This window comes from Nuphar pumila, chromosome 1 (genome assembly GCF_984573655.1).
Source record: "Nuphar pumila chromosome 1, dmNupPumi1.hap1.1, whole genome shotgun sequence".
Classification (NCBI taxonomy): Eukaryota; Viridiplantae; Streptophyta; class Magnoliopsida; order Nymphaeales; family Nymphaeaceae; genus Nuphar; species Nuphar pumila.
Window position 1 is genome coordinate 180,697,324 of NC_143249.1, and position 15,283 is coordinate 180,712,606.

At 36.4% G+C, this 15,283-nt stretch overlaps 1 protein-coding gene across 2 annotated transcripts in view; it reads right to left on the bottom strand.

Moving 5' to 3' along the window:
- Positions 1–449: 449 nt before the first annotated feature.
- Positions 450–15,283, bottom strand: part of LOC149851520 (alpha-mannosidase At3g26720-like) — a 43,043-nt gene continuing 28,209 nt past the window's right edge. Inside the window, exons 13-30 of one of the 2 annotated variants that reach the window (XR_016430995.1) lie at positions 14,391–14,456; positions 14,224–14,280; positions 12,141–12,375; positions 11,887–12,017; positions 11,328–11,396; positions 11,120–11,179; positions 10,958–11,029; positions 10,702–10,749; positions 10,454–10,573; positions 8,957–9,022; positions 5,541–5,653; positions 5,353–5,437; positions 4,672–4,782; positions 4,493–4,588; positions 3,915–3,962; positions 3,588–3,681; positions 2,642–2,710; positions 777–842 (exon numbers count right to left, since the gene is read on the bottom strand). Coding sequence is in view for 1 of the 2 variants with exons in the window: in XM_090001065.1 (XP_089857191.1) it covers positions 633–842; positions 2,642–2,710; positions 3,915–3,962; positions 4,493–4,588; positions 4,672–4,782; positions 5,353–5,437; positions 5,541–5,653; positions 8,957–9,022; positions 10,454–10,573; positions 10,702–10,749; positions 10,958–11,029; positions 11,120–11,179; positions 11,328–11,396; positions 11,887–12,017; positions 12,141–12,375; positions 14,224–14,280; positions 14,391–14,456 (1,656 nt within the window). In the remaining variant the exon portion in view is untranslated. Of the gene's footprint in view, positions 843–2,641; positions 2,711–3,587; positions 3,682–3,914; positions 3,963–4,492; positions 4,589–4,671; positions 4,783–5,352; positions 5,438–5,540; positions 5,654–8,956; positions 9,023–10,453; positions 10,574–10,701; positions 10,750–10,957; positions 11,030–11,119; positions 11,180–11,327; positions 11,397–11,886; positions 12,018–12,140; positions 12,376–14,223; positions 14,281–14,390; positions 14,457–15,283 lie in introns of both variants that reach the window. The other variant, XM_090001065.1, reaches the window with a different exon arrangement.

A 15,283-nucleotide genomic window follows, 5' to 3' on the forward strand; every position in this document is an offset into this window, starting at 1 on the left:
GTTGGAGAGCTTAGACACATTATGTAACTTTTTTATTTTGAGTCAGAATCGAAAACCCCTCTAAGGTTTTTGCTATACAAATTGGAACAGCCGAACCGTCTATCTTTAAGAGAATGTTTTGACCCAAAAAATAAAGTATTCTGAAAAAATACAGTTATTCTATGTTATTTTTTGGCCACCTAAAAAAAATAAAAAAGACAATCAAATGAATGCGTTAGCTTTTCAATGCCACCAAAATCGTCTTGATCATAAGCGGTTGGAGAGAAACATCCTATAAAAAATAGACTTTTTGACTTTATCGCACCCTCTAACTAATAGGCAGATTCACAACGTTGAATTTACAAAAAATTATTGAAAATGACATATTTCTAACTTCATATATATATATATATATATATATATATATATATATATATATATATATATATAGAAAGAGAGAGAGAGAGAGAGGGTCCACGTGGAATCGTATTGATGGCAACCTGTTGAAAATGGTTTAGTGAGAAATCCCGAATAAAGAAATTGTCATAATTTATTATCCACCCAAATTAGTTGCAGATAGTAGATACACGCTGGGTGAAGGCATGTAGGGGGTGAGAAGGTTCTGTCCCTTTTGAGGCCATCATGAGCACGTATTACGGTGGGTCAGGCTTATCAAAGGCCAGCATGAAGGTCCGGATCTCCATGGGCCCCAACTCCACCACCAACTCCTTGGGATCCACAGGACCACCTCTAACAACAGTTTCCTCCTTGGATGCACCGTGTACCTTCCACACCAGTCTCTTCTTCTCCATGGTTGCCCTTTCTTGATTTGCAGACAAACTCATTTCTGTGATTTTGCTAATCTGTAAATGCACAAGAATCCACTCTTCAGGCGCCATAGCAAGGTTAGTGAGAGAGAGAGAGAGAGAGCATCATCCTTACACACCTATGCATCGAATTGAAATAAGGAAAGCATTCAACAAACCCTACGTAAGAGCCCAGGTGCAATCACATGGCACAAAATTTCTGCATTTAGCACCTGATTGCCCTCCATCCTTGGATCCCACAACCGACAGGCCCTGTCCTCAAGATGAAGGGTAATCAGGTGCTTAATGCACAAATAATTGTGCAATCATATTGCACCTGATCTTTTCATCTATGTAAGGTGCAGCTGGCCCGTACAAAGAGCCAAAGTCTAGAATCAAGATGGGTCTTGACCTCTTTTTCAATGAGAACGCATCAGGTCAGAGGCAGCTCTAACGTTCATCCGTTTGATGAACGGCAGCTAGAACACCATGGATGGATAGATTATTTCTTAGATGGATCTCACAAGTTTTTTTGAGAGCCATTTAAGTTTTGGATGAGCCGCATCCACAGTGCAGGTCGAAACAAAAACAAACTTGATGGGTATTCTGGTTGCCGTTCATCGCACAGACAAACAGCATCCAAAGCATACCACCGTCAGAGCTGCCTCTGACCTGATGCACTCTCTTTTTCAACATCGTAACATCTTTCTCGTCTATGAATCCAAAGTGAATCACCTTGGACCAGTGTTGACAGTATCGACCTGTATTGGCCAGTATGTATTGTATGGGCAGAAAATCGATATGATACTAATCTAAATCAGCTATTTTTAATAAATATAAAAAAGACTTTGATTAATTTTTTAACATTATTTTAATGGTTTTAACATGTGTCACGTTCTGATTGACCCAATATTTTTTAAATTATTTTTTAGCCGATTCAAATAGATTCAATAAGAAAGAATTTTTTCAATCGTTGATCTCAATTTCTTGATTTTTTAGATGCAGCTCATGTCTTTTAAACGGTGTTTATAGGTCATATGTACAAGTTGGTTGATTAAAAGGGTTATTTCTTGACCACAATTTCTTGATGTCATGCCATTCACCTTCTTTACGGTGATGGGCCCCATGAGTTTAAAAATGAACGGCTGAAATTTGTTCTAAACATAAAACATGCCAAAGCCTTCGGATGTGGGCATTACCAAATCCAACGAATTGGATATGGTTTAATCGGACTCATTCGGATTAGGATTTGGGCAAGAGATTATTCAAACCGAATCTGAATCCGACTGCATTGAAGATAGCACTTTGAGTTTTCTACGAGAACATTGCACCCTTGGGAATCCGATCCACGGATATCCGACCTGTTGACATCCCTAGGCATCGTACATTTTTACGGTGGATGGCATCCAAGGTGCCTTGGACAGAAAACTGTCCAAGGTTCCTCGGACCTGAACCTCTCTCCTATCAATCTATTGCTTAAATGGCCAATAATTTTGAAATGTCGGCATTTTAACATGTTATTTTCAATGGCATTCAAAAAGTGTGATATTAAAAAAAATCACCCTATTTTGAAAATATCACAATTTTAACATGATATTAATGCATTAAAAATGATTTTTTGCAATCTTTTGTATTATTTATATGTTTACTAAATTTCACACACACACACACACACACACATATATATATATATACCGATGTTTTCCCGTGAAAACAAAGATTGTTTTTAAATATCACGAGATTTTCACTCCCCATGTTTTTCCCGAGAACGAAAATTTTAACTATGATTTGAATGAAATAATGAAACATAACCATATCACTGAACTTCCAAGTTCCATTCGAGCCAGAGTTTTTACCTTTCTACTGTTGAACAGCTTCTGCAAGTGGACTGATGCCATCACCGAAAGGTCCTTATCCTCTCCCATCTGGCAAGCCAGAATATAAGCACAACAAGAATTTCAGAAACCAACAAACGTGTGGAAATGGAGAGATGCTGAAAATTATTGTTTGTTAGATATGAAAGAAATAATATCATGATATTATGAGTCGCCTTTTACTTTTTACTTCTGTTCTATATCTTACCTATGTTTTTCTTTTTTCTTTTATATATTTTACTTATTTCTTTTATTATATATGTAGTTTTTTATTGGGAAATGAAAACCTCTCCAATGGAAAACCCTTTCAAACCTCCCCAATGGAAGTTTTATTGGATTTTTGGTGTTTTTTTTTAAATTCTGAACGCACATGTGATCTATAATGCTTGTTTTTATGGGAATCAGTTCTTGGAGCATTTGATTTCGATGCATGGATAGGTTTATATAAGTTTTAAAATCAACGGCGTACAATTTTCATAAATTTTTGAGGCTCCAAATACCATTTTTTCTATCCAAAATTCATGATCCAACTGTAGATTTATAGTAAATCAATCATGCTGAACACATCTGTATGGTCAGAATTTTGAAAAACACCAAAAAATTTCCATTGGGGAGGTTTAGGAAGGTTTCCATTTGGGAGGTTTTCATTCCCCTTTTTTTTAATTATCTAAGCATGTTATTTTTCTTACTTATTTGTATTGTTTTTATATTATTTAAAATCTTTTAAGCACCAAGTTTTTTCTGAGATTTATCAAAAAACCCTATATTATCACGAAAAAATTGCCTTGCCAAGATATAGCCAAGACCAATATTTGTGTTTTAACTGGAGAAAGGATCATGCAGGTCAGATCTTCTTCTATTACAGTGTTAGTATGATCACTAAAATGGCAAACTACAAAATCAGAACTGGAAAGAGATGGGGACAAACCGATCTTGGAGTATCAGTACGTCTGAAATAACCTTATTAAAAAGACTAATCTTAACTGTTCTGAAGCTCCTAGAACACTTGAAGCATAATGCACCTATAAAATGATTGGTGGTTACTGACAGATATGGGTCAAAAATACTCTATGATGGAAAGCAAAACAGAAGGAAGATGCAACACAATCAGTTTTCGAGTTACTGGTATTGTATGCTAACCAAAAACTGGTGACATGTGGCAAATTCTAGCATCTCTTGCAACCATTTTCCAGAACAAGCAACTTGAAGGAAAAGCACAAACCAAAAGAAGGAAAACAAAGAAGAGAAATGAGACCTCATATAGATGCGCCAATCGAAGGAGTACGCTTCCATCTTTGAGCTCCTGTAAACAAACACGACATCAGAAAGCTCCAAAAGTCTGCATCTAAACATCGGAAAAGTATAAGAAGCGTGATTCATATTAATCTAAGGTGCCAACTCCATGCCCACAAGGGCTCAGGCTTCCTGGTTAAGAGCGACCACGGTTTATCACCTGACATAGAACGATCATGATTCAAAACTGATGCAGGAGTGGAGCAGAAGGCTAAGGATCCCTTTGGATTTATTTTAAATTTTGTGGATATTTTTATCATTTAGATTATTTTTTCTTATTTTTTTATCATTGTTTTGGATATCGGATCCTTATGCTTGATCCATATCTTAATTAAGATAAGTTTTATCTTTTTAGGAGTTTATCAAATTAGGTAGTTTACTTGGATTGGGATTTTGGATGGATGAGAGCCCTGTGTAGAGTACAGAGTTGATAGTTGATTTGAGATTGAATTTAGCATTTCCTTGTTTCAGTTAAATTTTCAGTGATTTCTTGGTCATTTTCTTATAATACTTCAACGAACAATAATGAAAAGCACATACCTGAAGTGTGATCACTGCCACATTATCAGGCAGGCTGTAAGATTCATCTGTTGCCGAAAAGGTGGGTACAAGAGGAGTGCTCCATTTACCATCATCCTGTAGACCCCAAAACCCATTGAAGCTAGTGGTCCCTCCCATACAATATTAAAAATTCAGTAAAACCAAAATACTGACTGCACCTGTTCTGCAAATGCTAAAAGAAGTGGTGAATATATCTCTTGGCCCATGGAACGACGCCGCTTGGCACCATGACCTAATGGATCTATTCTGAGATAAAATTTTCCTTGAATCTGCACAAACATCAAATGGAGCATTTCAAGAAAATAGCAGGCAATAAAAATGGAACCATTCCGATATGTGGATTAAGGGAAAAAAACATAAGAAAATCTTCGAAAAGACAATTGAAAAAAGGTGCAGAGAAATGTACAACGAATGAGATTTAAAAGAACTCATTAAACTTGTAGGAAGTGAGAATGCAAGGGATGGACAAACCTGAAGGCATGTACTCTTGAAAAATCTTTATGTTTGGATTTTGAGCCATCTTTAAGAAGAAAAATGAAAACAGATTCTTGAAGAACATGATCATGAAAATCAGGGTGGCAATCCATGATTACTAAAGTGGCAAAGGAGTTAATCATTCATCATGAATGCAGATGGCTATCAAAATGACATATATATAAAGAAGCAAACAGAAATTCAATCAAGGATGGTGGAATGGAAGAGTCAAGAATTCAGTCTCCACTGAAATAACATCCTACACTATTTGCAGTAGTTCCAGTCCAAAGACCATTCGGTTTATTGGAATAGATTACAATAAATGCAGCATATGAGCCAGAGAGCAGAGCACAGATTACACATACTGTTAGTCCTTTGCATTCTTTAAGGACACAAACTTTCTCATTTAGTGCCTCTGCAACACCTCTTGAATCATCATGACGCAACCTCCTACATCACCATCAGATCTGTGAGTTTAGAAGCCTGAGCTGTATGTTGAAAATAAATATCAATGAAAAAGTTCCTTCACAGCATAAAGCAAAGAAGAAGGAACCTGTGAAGCATCAACTCCATTTGTCCATCCACTACACTGGCCCCTCCTACCGCTCGGTCTACCAATACTGACAATTCTAAGTTGTTATCCACCACATACATCCCAAGATTTATCTATGGAGCAGGAGGGAAGAAAAAGGTAAGGCCAGAAATCTGAGGGTTCTGGGAAAAAATTATATCAAAGAAACATTTTCTCTTTTGATAGCTAAATCGACATTTAAGAATCACAGCACAATATATTGTAGTTTGAAGGCAGAGTGGAAGGTACGTGTATGAAAATTTAGTTTATGAGTGGGCACCTCGAACAACAAGATTGCTAGATATGCATCTGGGTGACATTCTTCAGATTCATCAACAGATGAATACTTTTTTATTTATGCAAAAAATATGCTTTTTATCCATGATTTTTTTAAGCAATAGATGCTCTTGTCCTATTCTATGCAATAGTACTTGTGTAGTTTCTTTGCATAAAAGCATTTCTTGCATTAAAATTTCTAATTCATGTAAAACTTAATCAGATAACTGTCCAATAAGAGACAAAGAACTGGAAGGAAACATGCACAATTTTGGCCTTGAGATCAACAGATTCCTAATATCTACAATCTACCTGATACTTTCTTGCTCATTAAATTACTGTTATCCTACTCAGAACTTTTTCTTTTGTATCTTCTATCAGCGATACATCCTTGATCAGGACAAATTATCCTTCTTGACCTGCTCTGTTCATATCCAACAGAAATCCATTTTTTTTCTGTAGTAGCTGTTTGCTACATAAATTCTTTTTGAAGCATTCTTATAACTGCCAATTTTTTTAATGTTACTAAAAGGATTAGACACAAGTTTAATAATAAAAAATTACTCTTTTTTTCAGCCTATTGCTCATTTTTTTCATATTGTGCACATGCCGAGAGATCCTTATCATCAATTCAAGCCAAGATCACCCATTAAAACAAAGCAAAAAAACAACAGAATCATCTCTTTTGAAATTCATGTACCTATGTTTATCCATATTCACATATCATTTCATCACCACTATTACCGTAATAAACCCAAGGGAAGGAAAGAAAAAAAGAAGTCCAACAAACATATCTAAGCTGGTTCTTTTCATTGTAATAATCCAATTATGCAACAAATATTTTCAAGATTGTTTAATTGTTCACTCTGACAAGTCAAGAAATGATACTAATCTTCTCATAGTTTATCATTTTAACTGATGTTAATTCACGTCCAGAAACTCCTCACTGTAATCCACAAGAGATTAGGAAAAGAACATGAAGTTTCTCTTTTCTTTTTCCTTGTTTTCATTTCCTTATTCAACTTCCAGATAAGCAAATGAACTTTCCTGCTAGCTATAGAAACGGAGACTGGTCAAATTTGAACATTTCTACCCAGCGGGGTATGCGTGAAGGTAAGGTGACAAAACTAAATTGAAGCTCACTGGCGCGCGGGTGTGTCTGTAGCTTTACCATGGCTGGGGCATGTAAGGTAGATGATCATGTCCCCACCCGGGGTTTACCTTGCAGCGGGGCGGGCCCATTAAATGACCTAGTCGTAGGTGAGGGTTCCTCGTCATCAAAAAGAAAAAAAGCTCCCTCATAACTAGAATATCATCAAGCTAAGCGACAGAACCTAACGAGCATTCTAGACCTGGAGGCAATTAAACAAACAATTACCGTAAGAACCTCTATCACAAAAGAAAAGGAAGTTAGAATCCCACGTAAATTTCAGCCTGAATCAAAAAGAGGAAAGCACAAGCTACATTTGATTCTTATATTTTTTATGATATTCTTATTTAATGCGACAAACATAAAACCAATATAAGAAATGAAGATAATTACTCTATCTAGTTTTATATCCTTGTCATTTAATTATCATAATTGTGGTATTTTAGATTGAATATGAAGTCAAGCCTATGAATGTGTATAAAGACGATCATGTGAAGAATTGGAAGAATGGGCTCAAAACAAAAAAACTGGAGAACTTTTCTCTTTTTGAAAAGGAAAGAGGAATTTTATTGCAGGAAGACAGATAAAACACAGTGGCTGACCAAAGAAACAAGACAAGAGAGAAAAGGAAAAAAGAAAAACATTATATATAGGTCGTCAATGTTTTCAAATCTAGCTTTGAATCTCCAACATAAATCCTTCATTTGCCATCTCCCTGTAGAACACCCTAAAAAATTTGGCGAAATCCTTCTTTACAGAACAGTCAAAGAACAGGTTCTTGATTTGGAGATCTTTTGATTTCTTTCCAACCAAATCACCTGCCATGCTGTGCAAAGCCACCATCTTCCCACCAACACCCATTTTTGCCTTCCATTTTTATCTCAAGTTCCAATACCTAATTCCATATTCTTGATGGCGAGGAACACTTGCCGAAGTGAGGAAAACCCCAGGTGGGGCCCCACGACTACCCTGCCTTATGTGGCCCACCTTTCCATATTCTTTGTTATATCCAAATATCTTACCTTATCAGTGCAGACAGGTAAGGTCCTTAAAGCAGGTACATACCAGAATATATACACTTGTCTCCTCATCCTCCATACACATTATATGCATGCTTGCTAATTTGAAACCTCTCTTTTAAGATTTAATTGAGCAGACCATTCAAATACTAACGAGCAAAGAAATAGATGAACTAGATGATAGAGATTTATGAAGAATTAGATAGGGAATTAAAATAAGATATGAACTATGTCACACGGACTCGGCTAGGGAGGCGCCGCACCCGAGTCGACACGCCCCGACACGGGTGCGGCTTCGGACACGGCCCAGACTCGGTCAACGCCGAGTCGAGGCCGAGTCCATCCTTTTTTGGACTCGGTCAACGTTGACTGAGTCCAAAAATTATCCATTTTAGGGTAAAAAACAAAAAAAAATGATCTTTTTATATATTTTTTAAAAATATATATATATAGCATGAGTCTCAAACATAAGCCCCAGAAAAAAAAATTCCGGGGGCCGCTCCCGGACCCCCCTTTCTGCAAGGGCAAAAGTACAATTTGCAAAGTTTATAAAAACACTCATGCTGGTGCCAAACTTTAGAGGACAATATCCACATATATGCACACAGGATATATTATTATTATTATTATTATTATTATTATTATTATTATTATATATAGCCGAGTCCCCGTGTCCAAAAATTTTAAAATTGCGCCGCACCCATGTCGCACCCGCACCCACACCCATGTGACATAGGATATGAAGTAGTTCTGATTATTCAGTACTGTGAAAAATCATCATTCAAATTAATGTCATTTGCTTGCTGTAACATAGACAGGTTCCCTTGTCTAATACAGAAAAGAAATTAAACCATGAGCTTAGTTACTTTATATAACAAGCAACCAAAACAAAAAACAATTTCTTCAATATCCTACTAAAATAACAAATAAAACATAATCATGATGATACATACTGGATAGTAATTTCCTGCAATAGGTTGATTCACTTGCAGATCCCAGTCTGCTCTATAGTCTCGAATCTGCACATAAGATGAGACTCCCATGTAATCAATCATATAGGACAAATTCACACATATACAGGAGTACCATAGTTTCTAAAATCAAACATCTTCTTTAGTAGCTATTTATTCCAAATTTCCAAGAGCTTGAAAAGCCTAACAATAGTACATCAATGAATGATGTAAATGACTTGACAAAATACAATGAGATATCTATATGTCCAGGTCAGTAGCAATGTAGCTTAAATATGAGAAACAATGGACATGACACGGAATCCAGCATGAACATCTCAGGTTTCATACATACATACATACATACATACATACATACATACATACATACATACATACATACATACATACATACATACATACATACATACATACATACATACATACATACATACATACATACATACATACATACATACATACATACATATGTTTATAGTTTATACATATGTATTTCCATGAATAAATTCTTAAAATAGCATATACATTGCAAGGATTTACAAAATGTGGAAGAATTGATCCATATTCTAGCAGAAAATTACCAATTAAACCTGACAAGAAAGTGTAACAATGCATTTTAGAATTCCAATCTGGATTAGAAACTCAAAGGAAGATATGCTGTAAAAAAGTAAAGAAACGAACGCAAGTTCGAAAACTTCGCAGGCTGGAGAAAGAATATGATTTGACATTTTTAGTGAAATAAGTGACAGGTATACCCAGAAATAGTAAAAGTTGGCTATAAACCAAATCCACACTTCAATGAATTTCCACGACCATGAGGGTTATCCAAAGAAACAATCCACATACCACTCACAACCAAGCAGGTTATCCAAAGAGACCACCCACATATCACTGAGGGCAACAGACAAAAGATCACAGGCGCCACATTGCCAAGTCATAGACAATGAAATGAAATAATAAGGTTTATCAGCACACAATCAGAGATTTGCACCTTTAATTAAGCTGATAATGCAATCTGGACCACTTGTATTCTCTCCTACCTCAAAGCAGTAAGTTAGGATTTATGTGAAGGTTAAATTTTAGAGATCTGACATCTAAACCATTGGGCTCAGAACCCATTAAAAGAAACTGCTGACATGCTTGCAATTAATATTCCTTCGAGATGTCCCTTATTTGCATATTGCATAACCAAAACTTCATGTCTGCTTTTGCTGTCTGAAATACCTCATACATATTCTAATAATTCATATACACTGTGGAAACATTTACTCTTTGCTCTTTCAGTTCATCCCAATGTACTTAAAGAAGAAAGCAAGAACATTGAAAGATGAATATGACTAAAACATGAAACACCTTGGAGCACATGAAAAAGACAAACAATATGCAAATTGATAGAAGACACAGCTTCCACCACTGCTCTAGAGTCTAGACTAAGAAGTTCAGTCCAAGCTCAAGGAAAGGAAATTAGTGAAAGCAAACCCTTTTGATGAAATCCCTCCCACTGGAATCCGTGTAGAATGTCTTATTAGTCATCATATTAGTGGTAATCTGTGTAACAACTTCTTTGCCAATCCCATCATCCACAGGTACAGGACCAATCTGCAGTCAAGGTAAAAAAATGGGCAAAACTGTGAAACCCTAAACTCAGAAGGAACACACTCATATTTAGAAAGAAAATTACATTCACCGTAAAGCGATATTCATAATTTTTAAAAGAATATACTTACAGTGAACTCAACTTCAGCATGCTCCTTTTCCTTGAATATCCTGGTTATCTGTATGCAAAATCAGATTGAGCATAACCATGAAACAAGAGAGTTATACTGTCATTGGAACAAAAAATTGGAACCACATCTATGCAAGAATCAGTATTTGTAGACAACTAATTGAGCAGACAGAAATAAAATTATCATATGATGCCTTGCACAAGTCATTTGGAGAATGATACAATACATTAATATTTATATGGACTATGGGAAGCACCTGATATATCCATGGACTGAATTCTTGATGCACTTCCTCTAATATGGGTCCATGAACAATAGTCAATGGTATCTGGAACAGTATGATATTTAATTCTTGGAAGCCAAGAGATGAAACAACCATTCAATGTTGCATCACTTTTCACAAAAATGTAAAAAATACCTGTCCTCCAGATCTTGCTGGGATTGTGCCATTTGGTCGAAATACATATGCACCAGAAGCCTTAAACAATAAATGCACAAGTAACATGAAATCCAAGTATCAACGAAGCAGTATGTTGAACGAATGAACCATATAAAGAAAAGATACCAGATCCCAAGCAACTCGAAGTAGCATATAAAAGATCTTAAACTTTAACAAGTCAAATTACCTGTGGATCTTTGCCACTGCCATCGTCCCCCGCATATATAGTGTATGATTGTTTCACCAATGCATCCACCTTGTAGGGAAGGGAACAAATAAAATTACATTAGACTCTTTTCTGCTTACAGAATAATAGTTGCAGGCTCAAGTTTCATACAGATCCAAAATTGAGCTAAACAGTATCTTCTAACACAGAATGCATAATTTGACAAGTCCCCAACACATGAAAATTCAGAAGATGGAAACAAGTAATACTCAATTTTCTATGAAAAAATAAAACTTAAACTTCTAGACAAGATACATGGTCTTAACTCTTAACAGTGTTAGTGTAATTCTCGAGTAATTGAACTAGAATTATTATGAACTGATAAAATAGACAATGTGCCCCAGCAACAAATTCAAAAGGGAAATAGCAATTAAGAGTACAAGGAGAAGAAAATATCAAGCAATGCAACAAGCATCTAAACATATCACCTAGCTTGGCATAAGATGAAAACATATAGCCTATGTAGGCCAAAACAGGAAAAAAAATAACTACTGGAAATGAAAAGAAAATGTTAACATACAGAGCATTTTTTATTCAACACTCGGGAAAGTTTGCCATCTGCAGAATAAATTAGCTTCAAATTCCCTTGCCCAACTTCAATAGTATCTGTATCTCGTTGAACAAGAATGGTCGACAAGGTTGATATATTCTCTACATGTGTAAAATAGAGAAAAACATACATCAAATCAGTAATAATCGGGACAATCATTCCCTTGCTATGCATTGGCCAATAGAGACTTTTGAAAAACAAAGACATGCAATGTGTGATTTCACCTTCATGCTTAAAAGATTTGCCCTTCACATTTTCTATGGTATAAGTGCTGAAACCAAAAGGTGGCACAGATACTGCAAATGCAAGCCAAAACCTTGATGCATTGCTTGGGGATACACCTGTGTATGCCCTAACATAAAAGTTTCTTATGCCAACAGAAGCATTTGATAGAGGCCAAATCTGTGATTTGATTGCTCTCCCATCAGAATCTCGAACAATAACTGATTCACTGCTAACCTGAAAAATAGCAGCATTGGAATCAGCCCTTTGGCTCACCCAAAAGAAAACAAACATCTAGCAACCATAAAGTCCCTAAGCTTATCAGAGAATATTCCTTAAACCAGAAATGTTCAATAAGGTCATCTGACCAAAGAGATATTTAAATACAAAAACATGTCCAATAGATGATAAATATGGACAAGAGAAGATTAGAGAGAAAAGTTTGCATTCACATTAAGTTGGGAAGATAAATGCAGTACGATAGCATACACACAAAAAAAAAAAGACGCAGACACTACTACTAAAGACATGGAAAAGAAAAAGAAAAAAAGTTACGTACAAAGAAAAAAGATGAGACACGCAAAAAACACAAACAAACTAGAAGCATAACGGCTGAACAAACAGCATACAAGGAACTCCTCTCTGTTGCTAGTGTATGAATGAGCAGAAGCATTAGTGGAAGTAGGGATGCACCCGGCTCGAAGCTCCTCCGCGCTTTAAATGAGCCGAGCTTGAACATGGTTCTAAGGCTCGGACGAGCAAACGAGCCGAGCTTGATCAGCCTACTGAGCTCGATAAAGCTCGGTATATGGCTCCGTACAAGTATATATAAAATATATTTGCAATTCTATTCATCATGTTATTATTAATGGAGGATGTTGGGTTTTTATCAAAAGGCTCGTAGTTCAAATCCCGTTTTCTTACTTTTTCTTGTGTTAATATAGGATACTTTTAGTATGTATATATTCTTTTCGGTGTTAATGACTAAAATGTGTATTTTGGCTTAGTGGTGGGTCACCTGGGAATCTTGGCAGAGGGTTAGAGTTCGAAACCCCACCATCTACTGTATTTTTAAAAAATAATTTTTCTTTTTGGAGTGCCTTGAAGCTCGGCTGGGCTCGAGCTCGGAACCGAACCGTCCGGACAAAGTCATTCAAGCTCGGCTCCGAGCTCGAGCTGAGCTTGGAAAGAAATGTTTTGCACCAAGCCGAGTTTGAAAAGGCCAGGCTCGGCTCATGTGCATCCCTAAGTGAAAGGGTTTGTGCAAATTGCAGTATCCGTTGGATGGCCATGTTTTCATCACATTTTGTTCCAAGCATACATTAGTAAAACCAGTGGCTGGATAATGAAACAGTAACATTTGCATCCCACCTACTATATTTTTAAAAAACTTGGATTTTCCTATTGTAACCTTCAACTATATTTTTAAAAAATATTTTTTTTTTGGAATGCCTTGAAGCTCGGCTGGGCTCGAGCTCGGAACCAAGACGTCCGGACCACTCAAGATCGAGCTGAGCTTGGACAGAAATGTTTTGCACCAAGCCGAATTCAAAAAGGCCAGGCTAGGCTCGTGTGCATCCCTAAGTGGAAGGGTTTGTGCAAACTGCAGTATCCGTTGGATGGCCATGTTTTCATCACATTTTGTTCCAAGCATACATTAGTAAAACCAGTGGCTGGATAATGAAACAGTAAGATTTGCATGACTGACCTAATCCAAACTGACAAAACTTGGATTTTCCTATTGTAACCTGACCAAACGAGTTAGATATAAATCAATATTCTGAGATGCAGATATCTAGGGTAAAAACTATAATGACTATGAGATATACATTTTTTGTCTTTTACATATTTGTATCTAGATTAAGATACCTAGATTCAGATCCAGATCTAGTTCATCCTATGTTAATCAGATCAAGATCCAAATCCAAAAGGTCAAGCTAGTTTGATCTGATCTAACTGGGATCTGACCTGTTCACAGATCCACAAGCAAATAAGAAAATGGAGCAAACTTTACCAACATCAATATTTTTATTATAATGCGGAAATACAAATTTAGAACAGAACATATGATTAAGAATACTTAACAGGGATCTGAATTACATCCACTCGCTTCCATCCGAGAGAATTGTAAACAACTACCACCTACATCAAACAAGCATAAAATATTACTGATTTAAAAATAAAATCTACCAAAAAAGAACTTTTGTTTTCTTGAGCATGGTGGTTCCAACAGTATCCAAATGGGATCTCACCAATCTTTTTCTGAGATTTAAATTGCCTTCTGATGGAGGACAGTAACTTATGTTTAGGAGTGGGCACTGCACAATAATAAAATAGAAGAAAATGAAATCTGTATATTAATTCAACAAAAGGTGTTACATACACCTAGGGGTGTCAACTGATCAGGTTTGGTTCGGGCCCAGGTGGAACCAGACATGGCCCCTATTGTCGGGTATGGTACCGGGTCTGGGCCTGGGTCTAATTGAACCCACCATAAGAGAAACCATACCCGGACCCAATAAGAACTACATGAACCAGACCCGGGCCATACCCAGTAAAACAATATTTTTTATCATTTTTACATTGAAAAATTGTGGGTCTTAATCGGAACTCAGGTCGGGTCTGGGTCTAGTATAAAATTTCACAAACTATACCCGGGTCCATGTGCTAATCAAACCTTCAGGTTTGGACCCGGGTCTTAATTGGGTCTTCTTATTTATCACCATAGCCGGACCCTATAGGGTTTGGTACGGGTCGGGTCCAGGTAAACCCGATCCATTGACACCCTTACATACACCCCATGCAGTCCACATCAAATGAGCAAAGAAAAGTAGTTCAAAATAATATATCATCAATTGGCCTATTTGTCATATGATGGTTGAAGTTCATAAAGACAACAGGTATGGGGCTTTTAAACTGAACTTATGAATACTAACCTATCACATAACTAGAAATTAAAGAGCATAGGGCCATTAAAAGAGGTATAGAGCTTACCTGTTTCATATGGATGGAGTTTCAAAATTTTCTAAACACCCTTTCTTTCGAACTATGCCCAACAGCATGGATAAATGTATGTAGTGACCCTTTAAAATTATTTCCCTTTTAATGTCTTTTTAAAAAGACTAAAAAAGTCACAAAAAGCATC